Source organism: Atractosteus spatula, chromosome 14 (genome assembly GCF_055471065.1).
Source record: "Atractosteus spatula isolate fAtrSpa1 chromosome 14, fAtrSpa1.hap1, whole genome shotgun sequence".
NCBI lineage: Eukaryota > Metazoa > Chordata > Actinopteri > Semionotiformes > Lepisosteidae > Atractosteus > Atractosteus spatula.
The window spans coordinates 21,052,599-21,080,435 of record NC_142719.1 but is presented as its reverse complement, the minus strand read 5'-3'; the positions used below and the strand labels follow the sequence as shown (position 1 = coordinate 21,080,435).

At 43.2% G+C, this 27,837-nt stretch overlaps 1 protein-coding gene and 1 pseudogene across 2 annotated transcripts in view; one reads left to right on the top strand and one right to left on the bottom strand.

Annotated features, from left to right (window-relative positions):
* LOC148820901 (E3 ubiquitin-protein ligase TRIM35-like) overlaps positions 1-3,290 on the top strand; it is a 53,635-nt gene extending 50,345 nt beyond the window's left edge. Inside the window, exon 7 of the mRNA XM_088933408.1 lies at positions 8-3,290. Within this exon, the coding sequence (XP_088789534.1) occupies positions 8-129 (122 nt within the window). The 3' untranslated portion in view covers positions 130-3,290. The remainder of the gene's footprint in view (positions 1-7) is intronic.
* A 1,383-nt stretch (positions 3,291-4,673) lies between these two features.
* Positions 4,674-25,977, bottom strand: LOC148820900 (E3 ubiquitin-protein ligase TRIM39-like; annotated as a pseudogene). The gene is made up of 5 exons (XR_016094105.1): positions 25,324-25,977; positions 10,538-10,633; positions 9,534-9,764; positions 8,255-8,277; positions 4,674-7,442 (listed from the first exon to the last, which is right to left on the bottom strand). The product of XR_016094105.1 is annotated as an E3 ubiquitin-protein ligase TRIM39-like (transcript).
* Positions 25,978-27,837: the final 1,860 nt, after the last annotated feature.

The window sequence follows — 27,837 nt, the reverse complement described above, 5'->3', positions numbered from 1 at the left end:
TTATCAGCTCCTGTCACTCTGGACCCCAACACAGCAGAACCCCACCTCTTGCTGTCTGATGATCTAACCAGTGTGAAGTGTAGTGATGACAGACAGCAGCTTCTTGACAACCCCTGCTGGCCCCACTAACACCTCTTCCAGCATCCAATTCAATACTTCAATGGCTGAGAAAACCATTCCAGGTCCTGTCTTCATAAACATTCATGCAGGGTTCTTTTTATATTTGTTTAGTCACATTCAAATTTTTATCCAAGGCATTAGACATTTTAGAGAAGACCTAGAAAAAACAATGTGCATTCTGTGAGTGCCACAACTTGGGAAATAGACATTTGAAGAAACAATCAAAGGCATCTGTGTTTTGTCCTGTTTTGGTTCTGGATTTTTCTTTCTAATGTGTGTACTGAGTAAGATATAAAAAAATCAAAAGGTTAAGAGAAGATTTTCTCTTTAATTTAAGACCCTAACCAGGTGTTGTGTATACTATCCAAAATGATGAATGATCAATAAAGGGTACATCCATTCCAGGGGGACATTCACCTTGACTTCCATTTGGGGGAGGGTATGGATAAGGTTTAAACATTGCTTGAAATAAGATGTATATGTTAAAGCTATTTTTTAATTGATTCTCATATGGGTTACACTCTTTTTCAAATGTAGGTAACAACTTGTGTTAAAATGTAAAATATTGGTGGCATTCTTGTCTGTGACAGGGGTTAGTAATATCTATGCTTATGGGGTTAACATTAAAGTTTAACATTTTTTTTCTAGTTGCGTGTAAACAAAGTTTGAAAGAAGCTAATTTTCTTCTTACATAGTGTTTTTCACTTGAAGGAAAGTGAAAAGGAATGGAAATAGGCAGGGGGATGGGTAAAATAAATTAAAGAGATCTGAGTGTAAAGGCACTTTCCAAATCAACACAAAACTCACTAAAGCACAACCAGACACCACATTTGGTGACTACGTAAAGCATCATTACTGAGATGAGCATTTTTTACACAAAGGATTGTGTAAGTGCAAAACAAGTAACCCCAACAAGCTGTCAATAGTGTCCTAACTGTTGACCTTCAGATATTCTTTAACTGAATCAGTTGTGCTTTACAGTAATATAACTTCCTACTGTATGTTGTTAATGAGATTCAGTTTCATTGTCAAGGGGCTAATAAAACAGAGTTTAAAGAATACAATCCAATCTTGTTACCACAGTCATCCTCATCTTGTCATATGCTTGATACACAGCACTCTGGATAAGGACTAAAATGTTGGTACAGTAACTCATTCATTCATATTTCTCATCAATATTAAATTGTTTTTTTTATTATTATACTACAAAGCCAGTAGTAGCAACAACTTTTATATACTTCATAGATCAATAATCAATGTAACAGTTTAAATTCAAAATAATATTTTTCATGTTAAATTCTTCAATGAGATTATTAGCTTCGCAAATGTTACTTGTGCTCTTTATTTGTTTTTAATTCTGATTATTGCTGATTATTATTCTTATTCGTATGCACATTACCAAGCTATTATAGCTAGTTGTTATATCAAAGTAGCCCCAAATTACAACTTGCAGGTTTACAGAAGGCATGCCCTGGACTAGATAGATGTGCCCTGGAACAGTGTGCCCATGTGGACCAGAACCAGGCCAGGGCTGAAGGGGCCACATGGAGCGGGGCAGGATGCACATCGCTGAGGTGGTCTACTGGGAGAACGCCAGGAACCAGGCTGAGCGGATTTACTGAAGGTGCTCCCTGGACAGGCCCGAGCAGTGCACTGGGGAGTAAATCTATTGTAGGATCCTGGCTTCACTGTGATGATAGATAGATAGGGCAGTTTAGGTTAAGTAATCTGTTAATAGTGGTGAATAGGTATCTAAGGTTGTTATGGTTGTTCTAAACAGCTAGATCAAGCAGACTCTATTGCATGATTGTATTCAGACAAGTGCTACTTCCAAGACTGAAAATTTAGGTTTAGGTTTAGGTTTAGAAAGATGCCACCTACAATCTATTTTTCCCAAGCTGTGTCCAGAGCTGTAGTGACTATTTCGCATTAGTCACAAGATCCTGATATCAGAACAGCACTCATATGTACATTTTATGGGGAAACAATTCAGTTTAAGCTAGCAGCCATATCACCCTGAACTCACAACTAGCAACCCACTGAAGCTAAGCAGGGTTGAGCATGGTCAGTACCTGAATGGGAGATCTCCAGGGAAGCAATGGTTGCTGCTGGAATGTTAGCAGAACCAGCGGGAGGTACCCTCCCTGCAGTCTGTGTGGGTTCTAATGCTCTGATATAGTGGTGGGGACACTATACTGTAGTGGGCGCTGTCTCTCGGATGAGATGTTAAACCGAGGTCCTGACTCTCTGTGGTCATTAAAGATCCCTGGGCATTTCTCGATAATAGTAGGGAGTCATCCTGGTATATGGGCCACATTTCCTCCCTCGGCCTTTACCGTGGCCTCCTAATTGTACCCATGTATGATTGGCTTGCACTTGCCCTGTGATGGACTGGTGCCCTGCCCAGGGTGTACACTGCCTTACACTCGTTGCTTGCCAGGTAGGCTCTGGCTTCCTGCAACACTGTATGGTATAGAGCAATTTGGCAAATGACATGACATAATTCCATTTAAGATGGAGTAATAATAATAATTATAATAATTGCTTACACTTATATAGCGCTTTTCTGGACAATCCACTCAAAGCACTTTTTAGGTAATGGGGACTCCCCTCCACCACCACCAATGTACAGCATCCACCTGGATGATTTTGGAGTAGTTTCAGCAAGTACCTTATGAGTATTTTGGTGGAATCAGTTATGCACAACATAAATCGGAAAAGAAATCCTGGATCAGGGCAGATCCTGAGGATGGCCTATGCCATCAATGAAGACCCATCTTATATCCTTATCAGTCTTTTGAAATTTTGCCTTTAGGAAGTTATATTCACTGTCCACAGTGTAAGACAAATAAAATAAATTTAGCATTGTTCCAGATGTCATTAGGTTTTCAAACAATGAATGTAAAGACATTTTATTACTATGATCTGTAATGGATAGACCTCCCTCTACAAATCTGCAATTTCTTGAATACCTTTTTCTAACAATCAGTACAATTGTGTATACATTCTTTTAAATATTGTACGCTGTCACTATCAGAATCATTTTTATGATATACTTGCTGTTATATTTTTTCTTAATACTGTCTCATTTTAAAAGTGTTGTACAGTATGATGCACTGCTTGCTGCTTAAATTGCTGTATTGGGGAGGAATAAAGGAATCAAATCAAAACACATTAGGGTCTGCTTTAAATGGGTATAATATAATACGTTATTACATATATCTTTAAGAAGTCTTTAGATGTAGATGCTTGTGCAAAAACCTTTAAAATAATTCTGGAAAACCATGACATACTTCTTACACTCACACATTCACCTTTAAAATCCCATTATTTGTCCAGTTACACAGACAATACACATTCCTTGGATTAGATTACTTGGATCCTTACTTGTACATTTAAAGATGCTGAGAATTAGGCACTGGTACCCCAGTGAAATCAAGTCTAAGTGTCCTCGTCTTGTTTGTAACATTATTGTTAGTGTATTCAGATTTCTCTTCTTAATCTTGTAAAGACAAAAGGCAATTGTGTGATTATTTTTGTAGTGTGCATGTTGATATATTCAGTGTCAATAATAAGTGTCTTTATTATTAATACCAATACTGAATACTACTAGGTTGCATTCTCCATTCATTTTTGATAACCACTTTATCCTTAAAGCTGTGGTGAGCTGGAGTCTAACTTAGCAGGTACAAGACACTACCACAGATGTACTAGGGATGATTAGAGAAGCCAGTATATCTAGGCAGCATGACCTGGGACTGTGGGTGGAAACCAGAGCATCCAGAGAAAACATGTGAACATAAGCACAGTATGCCAATTCCACAGATAGTATGTCTAATTCTATGAGAGCTATGAAGCAATCCTCTGCATAAGTGGAACACTTGGACAGCAAGAAGCCCAAAATATTAATACAAATATTAATTTATATTAATTTTTAATACCTACTGGACAAAGTTACACTGTTTACTCTTTTACTTAAGGTGAAGAGGCTCATGAACAACTAACAATCAGTGCACAAAATCAAACAATAATGAAGGAACAAATTTAAAGTAATTTAAATTACTATCAGTCCAGCTGTGTATTGTAACACATACGGCCACCATTGTAGGTTGTTCGAGCCGGCTTACCAGCCCGATGACGTCACCGCCCTTCCCTGTGAATAGCAGGGACCGCAGCCGTCGGGCTAAGGGAAGATTTCCCTTTAGCTCAACTGGCTGGGTCCCTGTTGAGTGACGCCGGAGGCCCGGGTTCGAGTTCCCGACGGTGGGGGGTCATACTGAGGCAGCAGCGGCAAGGGCGCATACCCACGTGAACCCGAGAGCGCTACAGTAAAAATGAATGTCTTCCTCCAGTCCTCCACCCACCTGTTGTAGGTGGTGTTGTTCATCTGCCAATGGAGCTCAGAGTGATTGCTCCTTTCCTGATGATGGACTGTTTGGCCAAACCCCAAGCCCAACAATTATTATTCCCACCTCCACATGAGAATAGTGGAGTTCAGCTCTAATGACTTGGAATTTTAGCCACCAGTAAGGAGATCTACAGTAAATCTGTTAAACATTTTATTTTCATTAATTCATAACATTTGATAAAATGTTAAGTGGCTTAAAATAATAGAAATAGTAGAAATTTACAAATTAATAATATTATTTAAATTAATAAAGGTTTGAAAATATTTTACAGCACTTTTCTGTAAGAATCAGAATAAGGACATCAGCAAAAGAGTCAGGACACTACAGACATATTGTCAGGAGAGGATCACAAGCATCTAGAGGAAAACCACAAGAACACATGGAGAATACTGTATATAAACTCACAAAGATTGCACTCTAAGTCTGGAATTGAATCCAGGGCACCCTGTTCTGCAATGCAGTAATGCTAACCACTGCAAAAACATAGCACCCATCTGTGAACATATTCAAAACAAAACTTGTTTACAACGTGGCATAATTGTAACATTTGGCAATTTACTTTACTAAGACAAGATGTAAAAGTTGACTTTGAATGTTTTTATAGATACAATTTTCCCACCTTCCGATCTACTGTACAACTGCCTCCTCCACAGGTTTTTGTGTTTTCTTGACGTTTGACAAACTAGGCAAGCAGGTTTTTGATCAGTTAAATAGAAGATCTTTCAGGACAGAAGATGTTGCTATCATTTATTAACAGAGTTACAGCCCATCTTGTTCTCAGTAATGATTTCTGATCATAGCCTGAAATGAGCTCTCATTTTCATCTAGTGCTTTTCTAACTGCTTGTGAGATCACCTTCCTGTGAAACTGCAACTATAATAGCTTGTTTAAAGAACATTTCTTTTTGTATTTGCTAGTTCTTAAAAGCAGCCTATTTAATACATTCAGAATATGGCAATTGAACATTATTATTGAATATAAGGAAGTCAAACCTGCCAGCACATCCCTCCTCTTCCTGCTGGACTGTCAGGTGATAACTGTTACAGGTTCCTCTAGGGGGCAGCATCTTTCTAACAAACTGTCATTCAAAGGTTATGTAATTATAAATGTATTTATACATTTTACAGATGGTGTCCCATCATTTATAAACTTTTATTAATCATTCATAATGTATAATGTTTCCTATTTGCATTTGCTAGCTTGGTGCTGTATCCAGGACTGATGTTCTCAAAAAGGCAACATTCTTGTTTTGTGCACAACTCTGCCTAGCAATTACAGAGGGTGCTAGGCCCCTTATTAACTAGCCATAGATTATTTTCATCTCCCAAAACCATTATTGCATCCACAGACCAGATAATTATCATATAGTATCCCACTTATTTTAGTATATCATTCTACCCATTACATAATACGGTACATTCACCAAAGTCTCTTACTGGCACAACAGTACAAAGAAACCCATGGAACCCAGTTACGAACATTTGTCCCCTTTGAGAAGTCCTACAGCATTTTTCTCTGAAACCAGCTCCGATGAGCGACCTTGTGTGGCGCCTTCCATCACACCAAGGAAAGGCATGAAGCTTAATGTTGTCCTTCGGTAGTTGTTAGACAACTTCTCCAGGCCTAGCCTTCCCAAAAAACATGGTTTCCAATGTCAGATAGGGAGGAGGAAGATGATGCTGGAGCCTTCCTCATCTGCTCCCTATAGAATCTATGGTGTCCTCATCCTCTCCTGGGCCCAGCAGCCACAATCTGTCTCACAAACCTCTTCTTCCAAAAGGTCTCCTTTCTGACCTGACTGGGGCTTAGGTGTTTCCTCTAGGAAGTGGCAGACCAAATAAGGCCAAGTGTGCAGATGCATTGTTCAATCAGTTCCTGTTCTCAGGTCTTACTCTCAATCAGAGGCCCAGTCAAACCAGTTTGGCAACCTAGTGTCTGTGTCAAGAGGGCCTTTCATCAGTGCAGGAACTCCAAGAATGGGGTGTCAAACTGAATCTACACTAAGGTGTCACTGGCCCATCAAGCCAATTCACATCCATGCAGCCTTCAACACCTGGTGTCCAACACCCAAACGTTCCAGTCTGTGACATATTATTGCTTTCCTTCAGATGAGAAAGCACAACCTACAAAGAAAAAAAAGCTTTTTTAAGCATTGAATCTACAAGCAAGTGGTGCAAAATATTGTTAAACTCTCAAAAGTGGAATACAATGATATCAGATGTTTAAAACAAACATGTCTGTGCATGAGCAGGTCACAGACCCCTGATGTTAAATTTGAAAATGAAATATTTAAACCAGACATCAATGTCCACGATACTTTGTGGATCAACTGTGATCCTCAACACTCTGTGTTATCAACTGTTAAAGACACCTTTGCTGGACTGATTCGTACAAGAAGAAAGTCAAAACCGGGTGAGATGACTTGAAATAACCTCTCAGTAAACGTGTCTTTATAGATATAGATGGGTGTCCCATTACTGGAGTCAGAGAATGAGACCTCCCCCCTGTCATAGTCCAACAACACTCTTATCTTCTGGGGTTTCCTCTTCAAAGTGAGTTGTGTGGCTAGTGAGGTTTGTGCTCTGTAAACACCTCCCCACAGCCATATAGCCCAAATTCCTCCTTCTGGGCTTGGACTAATTGATCCTTTCCGGTTGATGGACTCTTTTGCCAATCCCAACAGCCAAAAATTGTTATCTCCCACCTTAATATCCCAGCAGTGTCTCCCTGAGGTGAATCCCTCAGAGCCCAGAACACAGTGCCAGAAATCAAACCTCTCTGGGTTGTCAGGAAGCTGCTGTCTCTCACCTGTGTCTCTCACACTGGTCAGATCAACAGACAGTGAGAGACAGTGAGACACAGAGAGACAGTGAGAGAGGGGTTCTGCTGTGTTGGGGTCCAGAGTCACAGGAGCTGATAAGAAAAACAACCGAAGAAAACTTTTAGTTTAGGAAAACATGCCTACGTATTTTACAGCCGACGCATTCTGACGCAGCTACCCACCTGAACTACATGTTTAGGAAAGATCACTGGAGGTAGGAACCATACAAGCAGGAGCACAAGTAACATCTGTGAAATTAATTGTCTCATCTAATTTTAAAAAAACATTAAGAATTTAAAGTGAATAATAAGGATTTTAACATTAAGCTGCTACAGTATATTGCATCTTGGCTTATCAAGAGTGTCAGTGTTATTGCAGTCACTGCAATAAAAAACCCAAACAGCATTCTTATTTAATTTAATGTGAAATACGTCATATGAATAAATTATTTCAAAACCTTTCTAAAAGAAGCCCTGAATCTTTGTTTCAGGTGTATGATAGTATAGAGAAGGAGGATGACTGCAGTAACTAAACATGTGACTGTGACCTATTGTCAATTACAGTAGATCAGATCTCAAGAGACACAAACAAAGGAATCACATTACTGTATTGCAGAGCATGATGACTGATGATTAGTTAAACACTCAGGACAGACTCACTGTCAGGAGAGGATCACTAGGACAAACAGGCCATGTAGTGACACCTGTAGAGCAAACTGGAGGAGATCAGTCACTTAATGGATGGGCATTAAGTTACACAGACATCTATCAGTGCTCCTGAAACCCCCTCTGGATCCTGCAGTGTGCACTGGGCTCTGCAATAATATTCAGGAGACAGTGCTGCTGGGAGTTTGGACTCCGTAAAATAGAAAAGAGGAAGACAGATTGGAGTTCACATACTTTACCTGCTCTTTGTGTCCTTGTAGTTCTGAAAAGCAACAAAATGATCGATTAGTAATTTTTCTCAAATAGAAACCCACAAATACTTTGGTGACATTCTGATTAGTGACCATGACATAACAGATGATGACAGGAGCTGACGATCAAACTGCACAGTTTTATGAAGCAAATTTAAAAACAGAAAAGGTAAGATTTGTACAGTATATAGCATAGAATATTTAATTGAGCTTCATCATTTAAAACATACTAATAAAATGTTAATTAATATCTCAAAAGATAATTCAGAATAATATTCAACAGTATATAACATAATTTAAAAGGTTATCTTTTAAATTATTAAATTTAAAATGTATTCTTTAAAGGTTTCTTTAAAAAAGAAGAAATTATCACAGAATAACTCATTCTGTTCTAAAATCCTGTCTTATTATTTATTATAATGTTATTATTTGAATTTGATCACTGTCAATGAAGAGCCAGGACCAGGATCAGACCACAGATGTCTAAATCCTGTAATAATGCTATGTATTTAATTCCCACCTGCAAGTTTAAACTTAAGAGCAGTAACCTGGAACAGAAAACTTTGAGGGTGTGGACACAGGAAAGTAGGGAAGACCTCACACATCTCTGGGGAGCTCCACAGCAACTTATTAGCTCAGAAGAAATTATATTAGTCACCTGATGCAATCTTCTTGTAAGAAATGCATTGTACAAACTTGAATATCAGATATGGGTTGATATGCAATTGAATTTTTTTTAAATAAAATGTCTGGTTGAATTGTGTTAAAAGTTGAACAATAATCAAGGAAACATATTCTAGCATATATTTTGCATTTGTCCATATGTTTTGAAACAAGGTGAGTAAGGGTAACTACTGCATCTTCTGTGTTTCTCCCTTCTCTATAAACAAACTGATATAGATCAAGTTTACCATTTACTGGTAAACTTGGACTATATGGTTTACTGGTAAATATTATTGTATCTTCTAAGTTGTCACTAGAGGTGAAAACTGGATGATTCCCTGGTGTCCCTTCAATGAAAAAGAGGTCAGGTTGAGCCTTTTTTCATACTTTTCTCCCAGACTAATCTTAGCTCTAGCTAGGAGAAGATTTGTCATTCCAGAAGGCTCCAGGTGAATCCCTAGTTGTCAGTATTTGACTTAGAGCAGAACAGATGTTCAGTGTTATAGCACAACACAGTGCACACTGCAGCCTTCAATGTGTGAATGTGACCATTCATTACTGTCAGTCTGCATTCAGAGGACTGTTATCACAGAGCCATCCCTACCCGCAGGAATGAAATGTCTTCAGCTCCCATCTTCTGTTCTATGGCTCTGATTGTGTCTGAAATGGATTAGATCTCTCTTGTAAGAATCTCCATCTTCTCCTTCATCATCTGGCTCTTCTGCTCCTCTTCCTCTTTGAGTGCAGCTATCCTGGCTGTCTCTTCATCTCATAGAAACTGGTGAAGTTTCTCAAATTCCTTCTTTATCTGTTTTTCTGTTTCCTGAGCTTGTGCCTGTAAATGAAAATGTTTGATACAAAATAATAAAATTGTGTCATAATGTCATGATACATGGGAACATTGGTTTTCTTTACACTTCAGAAATACTGAGCTATTTTGTATTAATCATGTTTGTAGTCTTGACATTCAGCAATATAGCTGTCAATATTACCTTATGACATTAAAGATGTTGTAACAGAAAGAATACGTTCTTGTTCAATAAGTATTGTTCAAAATGTCAGTACAAACTTTCAGTTTATATAGGGTTTTCCTGCCGCTTCTGACGTCGCTCCATACTATGGTAATGGGGAGAGGTCACGGTGTTTGGACAGTTTACAGACTTTTGACCAAATGGTCAGGGCTTTAGGTTACCCTCTGAGGTTTCCTGGCTGGCATCTGGAATCCTTATCAGTTCTCCCTTTCCTACCATAAACTCCAGCCTGTTGCTTAGAAGTCTAATCTTTAGGCAGAAAGGACTTAAGTTAACCCCTTCTTCACATCTTGTATCTTTCTTCAAAGATGTATTGAAAAAAAGCAATGTAATTCTACTTAGATACCTCAAAGAACTCCTGGTGAATTAACTTTATTTTGAATATAAAACACATGCTAGAAATAATATTCACTTCATTACTATATCATACAATTTCTTATGTGACAGATGACTTCCCTTCAAATAACTCATTGATAACAGTCGGCAAGTTAACTTGTACTTGTAGAAATGTATTTTGAATATTTGTAATTTTAAAAATCAATCTAGTATTTCTAAAACAATATAACATAAAGAATACCTTAATGTGCTTTGCAGTTCGAACACACTTCTGTTAAACTTTGGTAAAGAGCTTTAATGTCCTCTGCAGGGGCTCCAAAGCAGCCTCGAGCTCCTTCTGTAACAGAATATTAGAGTTTATACTATAACACAAGAACTATGGATTAAAGGCATCACAACACAAGTAATACTGTCTTTGTTCAGTATCAGGGATTAGATTTGTATTGATTTAAATCTATATTTTACAAATAACTATATAATATAATGCAAAATGATTCATTCTATTTAAGTCATATAAAGTAGATTTTTAGTATTAAATATTGTCTTCAAATAAGCAAAGGTATCATCTCTTGCATTCTTTCTGCCTCTTTATGAACTGTAGCCCCATGACCACACACAGGATCACCACACAAATACAGGATGGTAAATATGTTTAATTTCAATAATATATAACAGAAAAAGCCCAACAACATATTTTCTTTCATTTCAATTCACCTGAATCCTGTAATCTGAGCTCACTGGAGTTCAGCACAAACAGCTGCTTGTGTTCCTGTTCTTCATAGAGTGTCTCCATGAACAGAGGATCTGACACATATTTAAACACCCTTAACATGACACTGTAGCTATTTTTGTCCTCATGCCATCCAGCACCGGTTACTCAAACTGACCAGCCCCCATAAAAAGAACCAAAAAGATGATCAAGCTATTAAAATTTTTGATATTGTGGAATATCTTTGTTACCTGGCCAGTAGATAATTCCAGGATGACAGGAAAATAGTATAAATGTATTATAAAGCATATATATATATAACCTATTGAATATACAGACATGTTTCTTATTTTGCCCCTTTGGTAAAAAGTGTGTCTTACATGTTGAAATTAGAGACAAGACACCTACAGGTAAATGTGAAATACAAAGTATATTGAATGCAGAGGCTTCACACAGTTGTGGTTCCTGAGTAAATTAAGCAATTAACTTAGTATAAACATGCTGGGCAAGACCAATTGCCCATTATTTTGGCTGTCACGGCTAGAAGAAGAGATCTCAATGACTTTGAGAGAGGGCTGATTGTAGGAGCATGTTTGGAGGTTCTGTGATGAAGACTGCTTAGCTTGTTTATTTTTCATGAGAAACAGTTGCTAAGGTGATGTTGATATGGAAGTCTGAAGGAAGACATCATCAACAAGGGGCAACTGTGGCATAGTCTTCAACTGTGATGTCTGTGCATTGGTTTGAGGCAAAACAGATACAATAAGCAACTCTGAATCAATTGACTGCAAATGTCAATCTAAGGTGTGAGCAAGCAGTTTCATAAAGTGCAGTCTACCAAGAACATCACAGAGATGGATAGTATTGTTGGGTTGCAGTCCATAAACCTCTTATTACACCTAAAATGCACTTTCGAGAAGTAAAGTGGTGCAAAGAACACAGGCAATCTACTGAGCAGTGGAAAAAACTCATCTGGTCTGATGAGTCTTCCTTCACCCTGCTCTCAATGTGCAGACAAGTACATGTGTGGTTCACACTAAAAGAACTACAAGTTTGAGTACCCCACAGTGAAGGTTTGTAGTGGCTCTGCTATGGATTTTTTCTAGCACGTTTTAGGTCCACTCAACCCCAGAGAGGGCATGGTAAATGCCTATAAGTAGAAAATTCTGGGTTATCACATTCATCCTATGGTGAAGCATAGGATATCCTGATAGGAGTGAAATCTTCCACGATCACATTGCTCCCATCCACAAGGCAGGGGTGGTTAATGAATAGTCTGATGTGCATAAAAATGAAAACATGTAAATCATGTGCTATGACAATCCCAGTCACCAGATCTTAACACAATTGAATATTTACAGGGGCTTCTGAAGCAGAACCAGAGAGAGTGTTTTCATCCACCATTAACACAACACCAAATGATGGATTTTTTTGTAGAATAATTGTGTGGAATCCCTCCAGCACAGTTCCAGACTCTAAAGCTGCTCTGGCACCTTGTGATAGCCCAACACCCTATTAAGTCACTTTATGTTGGTGTTTTCTTTATTTTGGCAGTTACCAGTACATCTCAAATTAACTATTTGTTTCAGTGAAGAAGCAAAAAACACAATGTGCCATTTCTGTTGACCCTACTAACGACCATTTCACAAGGAATAACAACACCCACGAATCAAGTGTACTAAAAGGTTTATGGGATGATTTAATTACAACAAATTTGGTTTAACATGTTTGGCTGAGGGATATCTTCCTAGCCATAGGAGTAGGACTCTAGGAACCCCATGCACAGTGAGATGGGGTGGAGATGGGGTGGAGGAGGATGCAAAACATGTGCGAGGGAGTGAAATGGAAATCTACAGTATGTACCTCTAAAAAGAAGAGAAAAAAAGAAGAAAAATAAAAGAATAGATGGGTTAGAGTCCCACTAAGCCTGGGTTAGAGTCCCGGCAGAAGAAAAATAAAAGACCTTACTAAGTGATCGAGAATACTTTCTGTGGACCGAGCTGTCCAGCAAAAGTACATGTACGACAAATTCAGAGAAGCAGGAACAGGTGGGTTAGAGTCCCACTAAGCCTGGGTTAGAGTCCCTGCAGAAGAAAAATAAAAGATTATAGTCTGGGTTAGAGTCCCGGCAGAAGAAAAAATATTTTTATGTTCATGAACTGTGAAGCTAGGGTAATAGGTGCAAGGGAAAATATTTATCAACTGAAAGAGGCACCAGGGATAACAATAGATTTTTGCATATGCAAAGTAGAACATAAGTGTAAGTATATAGAAAATAGAGAAGGAAACTCCAGAATTATTTTTTGAACCACATGTATTACTTATAAGGAACTTATTAACATTTGTGTAGGAGACAAATGTATTTGGATCATGAAACCTCTGCTGTTTAAAAAATATAGGCAGTTTCTTAGTAAATATGTGAAATAATCAGAGTTCTCAAAATGTGCCAGTACCTCAAAAGGGAACTTGTACATGATTTATATATGATAATTAGGGGCCCCTAACTATGAAGGATCTTTGTAAGTGGTCAGAATGGACAGGGGAAAGTGGAATTAGAAAAAAGAAGTTTCCTGAAGATGGGACATATGACAGGGATAAAATAGAAATTTTAAGGGGAAAGTTAGAAGAGAAGGAGAAGAAAGGAAAGAAAGTGAATTGGAAAACTTATATGTCATGGAAAGAGGAATCACAGAAATGATGGGAAGCTTCAAAAAAGGCTAGTCTTGAAAATAAAGAACAGCAAGCTGCAGCTAAAGTCATGGCCATGCGTACTGAAAAGAAAAAGTCTCCACCGAAATTAGAAAGTGGTCCGGAGCCAAAGCCTTTTTACTCTGAGCATGATCATGATGACTGGAACCCTCATTATTATAATCCATATCGTCCACCTCCACAGGCTTCTCCCAGTGCACCTCCACTAGCCTATTCTGTTGGCAAATGGGGAGTTGTAATTGATCCTCCATCTGCAAACATGCGCTCACAAAGAGGGCAATGTCAAATTCAACAATTGCAGCAACCTCCACCTGCAGAATCAGACAAAAGACTGGGTTCAGGGCAAATGACCTTGTTCGCGAAATGCCAATGTGCACTTTTACAGGTCCAGAAGGAACTCCAACATATGTACATTGACCTTGGTCTCCTAGTGAATTATTTGCATTAGTCAAGTCTTTTCCTAAATTGCCTGATGATTGAAAAGAATTTAAAAGAAAGTTAAGCCTTGTTATTGATTGTCTTAAGCCTAATTACAGTGACATAACCTTGTTGCTAGATCAAATTGTTCCTAAAGGCTTACAACGTCCTCTCAAAAGGAGGAGGCAGATTGGCCGATACATGACCCAAAGGATAAAGAAGTATCCATCTAAATTAAAACATTACTTTTTATAGCTAATATAACTCAAGTATTATGAAAATAAGAAATTGCTACAATGTTAATAAATTAAACACATACAAAATAATTTGTAATGTGAAGTTATTTTGAGGGTTTGAGACATACTGTATAGAAAGGAACCCTGATTTTAAACCACTTAAAAGAGATGCTTAAGATTATACTTTCAGCTAATATAAATGCATTGTAGCATTTGAACTCCATCAACATCACTGTAAATAAGCAATTATCCAATTCAGGGTCGCAGTTACCCAGAGCCTGTCCCAGGAAGCACTGGACACAAGGCAAGATTGAACCCTGGACAGGGCACACAATCACACCAGTGCCAGCTTTCCCAGAAGTCTATTAACCTGCCACCACATTTGTGGACTGTGGGAGAAACCTGGAACACCACACAAACATGGAGAGGAAAAGTTAGACGGCCGCTTCTTAAAAGAGGTAAGGACTCCTCTTAAAAAGTCCCTTATCCTCTCCATGTTGCTGTCGAGGGTTTTTCTGAAGCTGAAATTAGTACAAAAGAAAAATGAGTTTATGGTGTATGTGTTTGTAGACGCCTGTTTTGTGAAGGTGGGGTAGAAAAAGAGGGATTGCTGAAGGAATAGTGTCTCGCCCTGCCCGTGCAAAAAGATCCTGGTCAGGTGTTGTATCATGGTACACGACTGCAGTACGGCTGAGAGCCGAGGGTGGTAACTCGATTCAAGTGTGTTATTAAAGCCAGGATTTCCTGAATTGTGATAGTTCGTCAGTTTGTCTCGACTGGGGGATTCCGCGGGGCACATGGGAGACATGAAAATGGTTTGGTGTGAAGAAAAAAAATATTAGTGGAGGTGTGTGACTGGGTGTTAAAAAAAATTAGATTAATGCAAAGTGAAACCTAAAAGGAAATATGGACTGTCAGATGGAATTTAGGCTGAACAGGAATGTAGAAAAGTGTATGAACAATGAGCTAAAAATAAACAGAGAAGGGTTTTATTTTAGAGGAATATTTGAGAATTCAACAGAACATCATAGAGAAAATGGAATGGGATGAGACGCAAAAATCCCTGACGGAAAAGCTAAAAGCAATGGCTGAACAAAACGAAGTTATATATGCAGAAAAAGAAAAGGCAAATTTACTTGAGTGGATTAAAACCTGATGTTGCCAAGAATACACAGCTATGCTTTCCTGATATTACGGAGAGAGGAGATATTTGATTTAATAACTCACGAAGAATGTATGCAGAGGTGCGAGCGCTGCAAATGGGAGGCAAAAAGACTCCCAAGGAGGAGAAAAAGGAGCCACCAGTTTGTCACAATTATAGTGCGACTTTAATATTGTAACACTACAGGGTTCACGTGGGCGCCCTCGCCGCTGATGCATCAGGTCTGCCCCCCACCTTCGGGAACTCAAACCCGGGCCTCCGGCATCACTCAACAGGGACCCAGCCTCTTGAGCCAAAGGGAAATCTCTCGTCAGCCCAGTGGCTGCGGTCCCTGCTATTCACAGGGAAGGGCAGTGACGTCACCGCTCTGGTAAGCCAGCTCTCGCAAGCAATGGAGGCCGTATACGTTACACTTTCCCCTGCTTAACTCACCGTCCTCAGCGAAGGGCTATCACATCCCACTGCTGACATCAATGTAGCATTTTCAGGTTCCCTCAGGACAAAGGACTAGTGGAGACGTGATAGTAAACCAAGCGACTGCTTTATTCTCCTCTCGAAACCACACAAAAACCAAACACAGGATGTACACACACATGAGGAGACCGACGGAACACGTACACATGGATAAGGTGGTAACTTGTTAACTACAGGCTATACACCTATAGAGCTATACAGGACACTAAAACTACTATCACACTATTTACATATGCAGGGTCAGCTGCTGGTCATCGTGCTGACCCTTAGACTCCCCCCAGCTACAACTCCCAGCCTGCTTCGCGGTACCATGAGTGTCTAGGTGCGCTTCCTCCTTACCACTGGGCGAGGGCGTTACACTGCCCCCACCTGAAGCGTCTGGCATCCCGCCGACGTCGAACACCCGGTAGGGTGCCAGGCGGTCTCAGTGCAGTCCCGCTGGTGCCGGGACACCAGGGTGTCCAGCTTGGTGGCGAGTGTCCGATTGAACCACTCCACCAACCCGTCGCTCTGGGGATGCAGCGGGGTGGTCCGCGTCTTAGAGATCCCAAGGCGCTGGCACACTCTGGCGAAGACCTGGGACTCTAAGTTATGCCTCTGGTCACTGTGTAACTCCTCCGGCACCCCTAGCCTGGCAAACATCCCCTCCAGTAGTGCATCGGCCACAGAGGGGGCACTCTGGTCCAGGAGGGCATAGGCCTCCGGCCACTTGGTAAAATAGTCCATTGCTACCAGGACATAGCGGTTCCCGGCCTCGGTGCACGGAAACAGGACCAAAACGTCTACCCTCACCCACTCCATAGGAGCCCCCACCTGCTGTTGTTGGAGGGGGGCCAGAGAGCGCATGAGTTGTGGCAGTCGTACTCCTGCAGGACCTCTACCCATCGCACCATCTGCCCCTCTGGCTCCTTAAAGTGGAGCAGCCAGGTGAGGGACGCATAGTCGGTCCTCAACCGGAACCGGGTCCCCAACAGGTACGGCCTGAAATGGCGGACCGCCGCCATCACCGCTAGCAGCTCACGACGGTTCCGCAGTAGTTCCTTTCAGCCTTATTCAAAGCCCGACTGTAGTAGGGAACCACCCACTCCCCATCGGTATCCCCCATCCCCATCGTCGGTATCCAGAATATACGGTAACCGTGGATCGGGGTAGGTCAGCACGGGGGCCCCCACCAAAGCTTCACGTAACCGGCCGAAAGCCGACTCGCAACCTGAGTCCCAGTCAAAACAGCGGCCCTTGTCGGTGAGGCGGTGCAGCGGGGCAGCGATGCTGGCAAAGTCCCGGACAAACCTCCGGTAGTACGAAGGCAACCCCAGAAGGCTGTGCAGCTCCAACCCCTCACTGCGGTGACCTTACCTGGGTCTGTAGCCACCCCTCGCGGTCCAACAGCATGTTCCAGGAAGGTCACCTCCCGCTGCAGGAGCTCGCACTTGCGGGGGTTGAGCCTCAGGCCAGCACCGCATGGAGGTTCGTCAAGGCCTGGTCGAAACCCCGGCTATGAACAGCAGTTCGTCTAGGTACAGCACACACTGGTTCCGCGGGACCGATGCCAGCACCCTCTCCATCAGCCTCTCGAAAGTCGCCGGGGCATTGCACAGGACAAACAAGGCATGACAGTAAACTGCCAGAGGCCCTGGCCAATGGAAAAGGTCATCTTCAGGTGAGCATTGGGAGCGAGCGGTACCTGCCAGTAGCCTCAGCGGAGATCAAGGGAGCTGAACCAGGTTGACCCGGTGACGTAGTCCAAGGCGTCGTCTATCCTCGGCAGGGGGTAGGAATCTTTCCGGGTGACCTCATTCAGCTTGCAGTAGTTTATGCAGAACCTCCACGAGCCGTCTTTTTTTCCGACCAGTACAGCTGGCGCTGACCACGGGCTCGCGGAGGGCTCAATCACCCCCGCTGCGGCCATCTCCCGGATCTTTTCCTCGGCGGTGGTCCGCTTGGTGTGAGCCATGCGTCCCGGTGGGATGCGGATGGGCCAAGCGTCGCCGGTGTCGTGTTGGACCAGGGCAGTGCGGGTGCAGTCCTCATCCCTCGCCGTGAAGAGGTCCTCGTTCTGGGCAAGTAGCACCTGGAGCCACTGCCGCTGGTCCCGGTTGAGGCCCTCGCAGCTTCGCTGGTAGAAGTCCTCAACGGCGCACCTCACTTCCACGCAACGCTCAGCCCCCACCACCTCCACCTTGTCTGGCCCCCCAGGTGACCCGGGGGCAGGATCCAGCACGCTCACTCCCCGGCTCGCAGGCCTGGTCCGCGCCAACGACTGCCGCCGCCGCCGCCGCCACTGCCTCTTTTTCCCCTGGCTCCGGCCTTCGCCAGGCCTGCCCTCCACCAGGTGAAATCACTCTCCCTGCCACACCAACTCCTGCCGGCCCAAGTCTAAACTGGCCCCTGCCCACTGCAGCAGGTCCAACCCCAAGATGCAGTCCTCCTGAATGGGTGCAAGGTAGCAGGGGTGGCGCACCGTTGCTGGACCCAGACGGAAGGCAAGCACCTGTTTCCCCCAGACTGCAGCAAGCTGTCCTGTCACGGTCCTCAGCTGCAGGCTGGAAGCCTCCCATCCTGGGGGGTTGGTGCCCTCGGTGTCGGGGAGGATGCCAGGCTGGAGTAGTGTTACTGATGAGCCGGTGTCAAACAGGGCCAGGCAGGGTTGGTCCTCGATTCGGCAGTGGAGGTACAGGCCCCGGCTACAGCTGACTTGCCCCACGGTGGTGTCTTCACAGCGCTCTCCGGACTCGCACTGAGCCGCTCCGTTCCCGTTTCCCTACGCCGATCTAGGAATGCGAGGCTCCGGGGCCCAGCAGTCCCGGGCCCGGTGTCCCCTCTCCCCGCAGCGTTGGCAAAACAGCTTTGCGGGGCTGTTCCGTGGGGGTCGCTGCGCAGGCTGGTTCCTCACCCCCCTTGCTGGACTCCGTCGCCGCCTCGGTCAGCAGGGCAGGGCGCACTGTGTCTGTTGGCGCTTCCAGCCACCTCGAACACGGCCTCAACCCGTGTAGCAAGGGCCAAGGCCTGCTCCAGTGAGGCCGGTGTGGCCACCTGTACGTGGCACCGCAGCTCCTCGGGTGAGAGGGCCTTGAGAAAGGCCTGGAGAGCCATCCCCCGCTGCACCTCCCAGGGGAAAGCTGGGTATCCTCGGTGGGCGAGGAACATGACATCAACGGCGATTGGGCCCAGTTGCTCTCCTGGTCGGCGCTGCCGCAGGGCCAGCCTCTCCTGCATCAGGTCCGGCGTCTCCTCCACGCTGAAGCGCAGCTGGAGAGCTGCTGCCAGTGCCGCGTATTCGCCTCGGTCCTCCTCCGGGACATCCAGGAGCAACTGGCAGGCCGCTCTTTCCAGTGCCGCCGCCAGGTGGCTGGCCATCTCTGCCCGGCTCCAGCCATTCGTTCAGGCCGCGAGCTGGAACTGCACCTCATATGTTTCCCAAGGCGCTTCCCCGTCGTAGCGACCTGGTCGCACCAGCACCGGCGGGTGTGGGAATAGCTGGCCAGCTCCGGCGGGGAGAGCCTCTCCTCTCTGGGGCATCTGCTGGGCAGGAGTAGCGGGCAGTCGCCCCATTTCTACCGGTGGGACCACTACTGGGTAGCCCTGGTATGCGTTATAATATTATACCGAGATAATGAGCACTGGGATAAATCTCCCGATTAGGCATATCCAGATGGGGGGTGTGTTAACTAGCCCTGGGGGACAAAACCCCAAAAATAAAACTACTAATAAGCTGGTGCGCAATTACTGAAAAAAAAAGGCGTTTTTTGGAGAAATTGTAAGAAAGAGGCTTGATTTCACATTTAAAGAACATGTCAGAAGCTGTAACGTGAAATAATAGTTTTAATCTAGTAAGCCCCTTTGTAGCCTTCCTAAATTTATCTCAGGATTTAAATAAAAGTGAAATAATCTTACAGTGTGCAGTAACTGGGGGACACAGGAGCACAGTTGTCCTGTTTTTCGACTGAAACAGCATAAAGATGTGATATAAAGTTTTCTAACGGGTAACAGGAGGCTACAGGAGTAGGGGGGCAAGGGTTGTGTTTAAAGCAGATACAAGCCATCACAGTATGCTTGGGAAAATATGTACAGTTTCAACTACTGATGTGGGTGGAGGACACCCCAGACCTATTGGGCTGGGATGCCCTGCAGCATTTATAAGGAATTACTGTATGAAATAGGATTTATGTGAACTACCTCAATAGAGCTATGTGATATTGTGATTGTTTTACCTAATGAGGGAATCCATAAGGCCGGGCTACTCCAAGTATTAGATCTTCTGATGGAAAAAAGGGTATAAAACTGTAGCGGCGAGGCTTAATAATAAGGCAGAATTAAGTGTTTCTGAGCTTCCCAAATGAGGCCCCATTTCTCTGTTCATCTCTGTGGTGCAGCCACAGAGAGACCATTAGTGCAGGGTGATTTAAGGTTTCCTAGGACAGCTCCCAAAGGGGGATGCACTTAGCTAAGTCTGGCTATCATGATCAATGGTCATCCACTGGCGCCTATCAGTCTAGGGAGTGCCGGATGGACATCTGGACTGTATTACTAAGTGTCAGGACTAAGTGACTCATATCTCACCTTGATCAACCAATCAGGGACTGGTAGGGCTGAGTAACCCACGTGGGACTCTGATGCCCATGGAACTTTCAGCCAATCAACAAGCTGAAGTTCCTCCAGGTAAAAACAGGCAACACAGAGAGCCTGGGAGATTCAGATTCAACAAGATTCAGATTCGGGAGATTCAGTAAGATTCTGGAGAGGATTCTGTGGACTGTTCTAAAGGGAATTCAAAGGAGAATTCCAGGGCAGGACGGCCCAGGAGCAGAAGGCTCCCAAGGGCAGGACATTCTCGCAGCGCGCCTCCTGACCATCCCGAGACTCAGCCCGGACAACCACGGAACGGCCAGTGTGTCCGAGTGCCAGAACTTTCCTTTGTTCTAAGAGTCTAGAGTGGAGGTTGCCAGAGAGTAACCAGCAGCAGGCCTCGTGGACAGGTCAGAACTGTGGACAGCTGAATCACTATTCAGAACTAGCTCTTCATCAGGAACGAACCGGTCCTCTTCCTGACTTGCTGGGATCCACAGTCATCTTTTCTCCTGTGCACAAACTTTGCTAGTTAAAGCCAACACTAACTAGCCGGTCAGTGAGCATCAGCAGCGCACCGTCGCAAGCCGCACAGCACAGCCTGGCACGGAGCCAGAGAGCGCGGATTGGACAGCAACAAGCCTGCAGCTGATTGTTTGTGCCTGCAGGAGATCTGAATCCCCAGAAATTGGATGAGTATTCAACTTCAATGCATTACAGCTCGAGAATTCAATTGTTATCCCAACCAGTTGATATCAATTTAATTCCTAAGAGTTATGTACTTGTTTTGAGTATCTAATGTAGAAGTTATAACCAAGTTCATTTACGAAACGGTCTTAATGAATGATATACTGAACGTATGTCCTCTTGATGTGTAACACTTCGTAACTGATTGAATATATACCTTTTGTATTCTGATAACCCTCTCGATAAGATCTGTTAGGTTTACATGCATATTCTATGTATTAATAAATGTATCCTCGTGTATTAGTACCTGTGTGTGTGCGTTGTTTGAGTTATGTCGCATGGTTGGATTCTAAAGCCATCAAAAGAATCAATTTTGTGATTTACTGCTACAATTAATAATTGTCTCAGTAAATGCCCAAACCCTACAGAACTGGTGCCTTCAGAGAGCCACTATGATTACATATTTGGCGTCCCTGAACGGCTATGAAACACTACAAAACCAACTACATGATAAAGCCAGGGTTAATTCCTTCTCAGAATGAGCTCGCCTGGTGACGAACTGGCTTAAGGGTGGTAGTGCAGTTTAAAGGCAAAATTGCCTTGACCCCTGCAGCAGAAACCACTTTTAATGTTTTGAAACAAGCTTTCTTGCAGGCACTGGCCCTGGACGGATCATCTGTATGTAATCTATCTGTAAGTGAAAGAAATGGGTTGTGAGCTGCTGTGCTGGTGCAGGAGCATGGAGGTAGGCATCGTCTGGTGGGTTATTATTCAGGACCCCTTGGTGCGGTGGCCAAGGAGCCATGTTTATGTGTTGTGCAGCCTACCTGCCTGGCTGTATAAACTGTGAATAATAATAAAAAAATAAATTAAAAAAAATAATAGCCACAATTTTGGATGGCGGTGGAGGAATAGGGACTTCCTCAACACGGCGGGGACTCCAGTTAAGAATTCTGGGTTTCTCTCTGAATTGTTAGAAGCTTGACTGAAGTAGCTGTGGTAAAGTGTAAGTCACATAATAAAGAAATGTTTCCAGTAACTCGAGGGAACAACTTTGCAGATGCAGCTGTCAGGTGAGCAGTGCTGGTAGAGCAGGAGTCTGAGACCTCTGTGAGACCTCTGTTGGTGAAAAGGGGACAGCTACAGGACATTCAGGCTGAGGCCTCTAAAGCAGAGAAATGGACATGGTTAGAAAAGAATGTGGGGCTGCACGATGATTGGGTGTGGTACTGCCAGCACACTGGATGCCCTGCATGCCCTCACAGCTTAATGCCCTTTGTAGCCAGACAAATGCACTCTGTCGGACACCCGGGTGTGAGTCAAATGGTGTGCCAGTTACCCAAAACTGGGTGGGGACCGGGTCTGAAGCAGTAGCCAATTATGTGGTATCTCGATGTGAGGCTTGTCAAATTAACTCAACTACAGTTCAGGTGCGGGTGCTACAGTACAAAAGGCCTGCTCCTGAGGAACCTTTCATGCACTGGCAAATTGACAATTGTAAAGGGAAAACCTGTTTTCCCAGTGGGTTGCTGTCACTGCCTCTGTGTCTACCAAACACTTGATGACAGAGATAAGCCCTCGGTGGGCACTGCCCTGCCGCTTGTATTATGATCAAGGGACACACTTCACAAGGAAGGTGTGTCAGGCTGTGGCTGCGTTGTTCAGGGTGAGGTGGGACCTTCATTGCACCCATCACCCTCAGTTTACTGGAACAGTGGAACAAAGGAACAGAACTCTGAAAGATTGACTAAACATCAGAGTGAAAGAACGCAATGGGTAGATGTTCTGCCTGCTGTCCTGTGTAGCCTGCGGGCTGGATCAAACAGAACTGTGTAACAGAGCCTGTTTGATATCATCACAGGCCAACCAATTAAACTTCCTGGAGGGCCAAATCTGGCTAATGGATCATTGAATTTGCTATCTCATTCTCCATTGTAGTATTGTAGGTTGTTAATTGAAGCGGTGCACGGGACTGGTGAACAGGTGCTGGACGGTTGGAGACCTCCAGTAGAGAGAAGACGTGACCTGACAAGTGGGTGTGGGTGAGGAAGATATACCCTGCCAGATGTTGCAACCCCGCTGGGGAGGGACCATATCAAGTGCAACTGACTACCGACTCTGCCATCTGAGTGACAGGATAAGATCGCTGGATCTACTCATCGCACTGCCACTGAGCCACTGCACCAGAGACTGAGTGAACATTAATTATTATGTTGTTACTGTTTCTGTGATTGTCAAGCTTCCTGAGGGGGGCCAACAGTGTGCCTGTTAAGTGTAAAGAGTTTTACTTTGATAAAAGGTGATATGGAATCAATACTTTATCAATCAGCCACAAATAATAATCAGAGCTCATGTTGGGTTTGTATTGCTATAAAAGATGCTCATGGGAGTAATCCCCTTTGATAGAGTTAATTATTTAGGTTTATTGGCATGGGTAAATAGTTCTGTTATTAGTCTGAGTGTAACTCAAATGTATTAGAATGGAACTAACTGTATGCTCCCCACTTTAATCACAGTTCTAGGCCATTCTCTATTAGGGTGATAAACAGCTGTTTAGGTGAGCGAAGACTAAGCAGTACCTGTATTCTAGACAATTCTGAGCACATTAATAACTTAGCACAGCACATCTATGATGAAGAACAAAAAAAAATATCATAATTATAATCCAGATGATTGGGGCATTGGTGCGTGGCTACAGTCTGTGCTAGGAACATGGAGAGGGTCTCTGGTTCAATACATATTTGTGGGTCTGGTATTATTCGTTATGATCATATTGTTAATATCCTGCTTGAAAAACATGTGGACTAAAGCTGCTGCTTCTGTGCTAATTGTACATCCTGAAGGGATCATGAAGGTCAAAAAATGATTTCATGGGAAAGATTTCTACATCTCTTATCTAGTGGCAGAACCTGATTGGTAGAACAATATGGTTTTAAGGGGGGTTACCCTTGGGAGTGATTCCCCTAGATGCAAATGATTATTGTGGTTTGTTTGTTCATAATAAGATGTTTTGCAGGAACGGAACAAAGATAAATTTTACAACTTCAGCTAGAATTGTTCTGCAAGACAGCATAGCTGAGGCAGGAGGACAAACCCCCTAAGATTAAGCTAGGCTCCAGCCCACAGGGATTTACCTGTGCAGTAAGAACTAATGAGTGAATAAGGAGACCGCTTTCTTCTCCTGTTTAGAGTCACTGTTTGGACCATGGGGAATGTTTTTCTTTAAGTTACTAACACCGGTTATGGTAGCTGTGATACTTGTCTTCCTGTTATTATGTTGCTGTATGACATGTATTATTAAAATGCTTCGCAAGTATGGGAACCTCCTGGGAATCCATATGAAGGATCTAACTTTTAAACATTTTAAGAATAAAAAGGAGGGAACTGAAATGGAAATCTAATAAGTAAATTGATTCTTAAAATGTAAAGAGCCTTAGGAAAATATATAACAAAGATGTAACTGCTGTGCTATGTACAGGTTGTGAGAAGACAGTTTGTCAAGACAGGACGTACTGTCTAGATTACCAAATTAGCTGAGTGCAATTGCTAAGCTTTGCAGAATATGTATTGGCACTTCTTCTTTCGTTTCTATGTCGTAATCTTTCTTGTCCTAAAGAAAGGGGAAATATTAGAAAGGGACTAAGTGTTGTATTTTTCCACTGCATTACAACATCTTTATAAAAAGCCCGTGCTGCCTTTAGCAAGTTAAGTCTCTGATGCACTCTGCAGAGTGACAGCAGGGCTCCTATATTGCAATATGAAATAAAAGACCTTACTAAGTGATCGAGAATACTTTCTGTGGCTCCTTTATTCTAACAGTAAAAGTTTCCACGACAGGAGAGAAGGGGATTATATATAATAATGATACTGTTATAGGTGAGGAAATTACTTCAGGACTGATTGTGAATTACTCACAGCTGAGGCTAATGGAACTTGGCTATGGTCATCCCTCCTGAAATTAAATTATAAATTTCATACACTGTGTTTCTAAACACATTCTGCAAAGACACCATTTCTCCTAAGCAAAACTATCAATCATATGCTTCGCAATAAAATTTATTTCATACCTTATACTTCTGTGTTGCCTCCTGTACAGGGCGCAGTTTGTGGTTTTCATGTTTTTCTGACATTTGACAAGCAACACAGACAGGCTCTTCATCATCCAAACAGAAGAGCTTGAGTTTCTCCTTGTGAAGACTGCAGAGCACTTCAGAACCCTCTGGAGATCTCTGACTCCTCTGTTGCAAGAAGATCTCACATAGATTCTTTAGAGTCAGGTTAAAGGGAGGAACATCCTTTGAAGATGTTCTGCAGACTGGACATTCCTGAGAGCCCCTCTGCTCCCAGTAGTGCTACAGACAAGCTTGACAGAAGCTGTGGCTACATGTCAGGAGAACAGGATCCTTAAGATTTCACAGCACACAGGACAGGAGAGCTTTTCCAGGACAGAATATCTTGCTGCCATTTCTTCACAGTCACAATGTGACTTTTTTTTTCTTTCAGTCTGCTTTTCTAAGCAATATTATCTTCTTCACACCCTCACAAATACTTTAAGATTCACTTCATTTTCGGTGGTTATAAGAGATATTAATATACCTCATTTGAAAAGACTTATGTCCCTGACTGTAGCAATAATTTCCTCAAAAAACACACTACAGATAAATTACAAAAATAATGACTAAAAACTTGAACATTCATATTGCCTGTCTCACAGATCCTCTCATAAAGAAATGATCCGGTTTGACAACATTTCTTGTGTTTTTCTAAATAAGGAAAGGTGTTTCTGGAAAGTCCTAAGAATGTAGTCACATTGTATCCTTGTTGATCTGCAATGATTGGACGACTCAGGCAGTATACATTTACTAGAAATTTCACATTTCTGATTATTCATTTAGTTTAGTCAATCTTGTAGAACTGCTTTCAAAGAAGATGTAGAGTATAGGTGCCAATTATCTTTTAATACAGTTAACCTTCAGTTTATTTCACTTCACAATAATTTACTTTGGATTTCATGGATCCAAAGTGTGCTAAAGGAGAATTTTGTCTGTAAAATTAGAAATACTGGACTTTCCACACAATAATACTGAAACGCACAAATCATAAAACAAGGTAAAATAAATGCTACATTAATTTAAAATTCAGGAATATTAATGGTGACCTATAGAGGTAGGTCAGTTTCTTATGATGGGTGTATAAAAGGAAATTTTAGACACGTGAAATACATGTGTATACACATTTTGTAATTCTGCGGCAGATTACAGCCACAAGGGTGATGATGCATCAGAGAGGCAGAGCCCCCAAGGAGATCCGACTGATTTAGGGGCTTGGATGCTTCAGGGGAAAGGGAAAGTGGAAGAAAATGGAAACAGAAAGGTGGTAATAGATTAGTTGATTACTGGCTGGTGCGGCTTAATCAGCCCAAGTTGGACAGTAATGGAATGAAAAAAGAGAGGAAAAAAAAACAGAACTGGTTGGGGGAGCAGGTAAGCCCAGCCAGTCAGCAAGAAAAGAAACCAAGGGAAATGTAATGGTCTGGGAGATGTTGGCTGTCTGCATCTCTGGCAATCAAAGAGACAGGCTGGCATGGCAAGGCCCAGCCCCAAGCTAGGACTGCTCATCCCAGCACGCCAACCGGAATCTGGGACCTTTGGCTCAGGTAAGGAATGGGCTTCCAAGCCCCAGATGGGAAGGGGGCTGCACAGATCTAGGAGGCAACCCTCAAGTAGCCAGGGGTATAGGCCAACAGGCCCATAGGCTGATGCATTGTACAGGAAAAGAAAAAGCAGCATACTCAGGGCACAGTTGCGCAGTTGCACAGTTGCACAGTTGCGCTTTGCCCCAGGGGGTATACTGAGAGGAGGGGTCTCGCTGAGCTAACTAGGCAGAAATCCCCCATACTGTGGTCCAGTCAGAGGGCCCAGGAGCTGGTGATTCAAGGTGCATGTCCTTATGGGTACTCTGATCCGACACCAGGCCAGGCATGCACCATCAGCTCAGTATCCCTGGTTTCACTCTTTGACTGAAGTGCCTGGGTGCAAACAGAAAGGAGCCCTGAACCAAGAGAGGAAACCATCTCAAAGAGTAATTAGAAGGGAGCATAGAAAAGAGTGAGTGCAAGGGTGGGACTCAATGGACCAAAGACAGGGCTGCTAAGCAGAGAGTAAATGGGGTTGCACAGGGAGAGCCCTAGGGTCCTGAACGATGGCAGCTGCCTCCTGTAAGTAGGATGGAACCACTGGAGACCAGCAGGAAAGAGTACAGGGGTCCAGGGCCAAGGCCAGAAGCTTTGGCCAGAACCATGCAGTCAGGAACTGGAAATGAGGTGCAGGGTTTCACACAGAAAGCCCCGGGTTCCTGGATGGCAGAAGCTGCCTCCTGGAAGGGGGATAGAACCACAGGAGAAAGAGGCAGCAGCGAAAAGTCCAGATATCCAGGATGGAAACCAAGTGCCTCACAGTGAAATCCTGGAGTGGAGTGGATGAACAGGAGCTGAGATGCAGGGCTGCACAGGGAGAGCCCTAAGGTCCTGGATGGTGGAAGCTGACTACTGAAAGTGGGATAGAACCACATAGAAGGAGGCA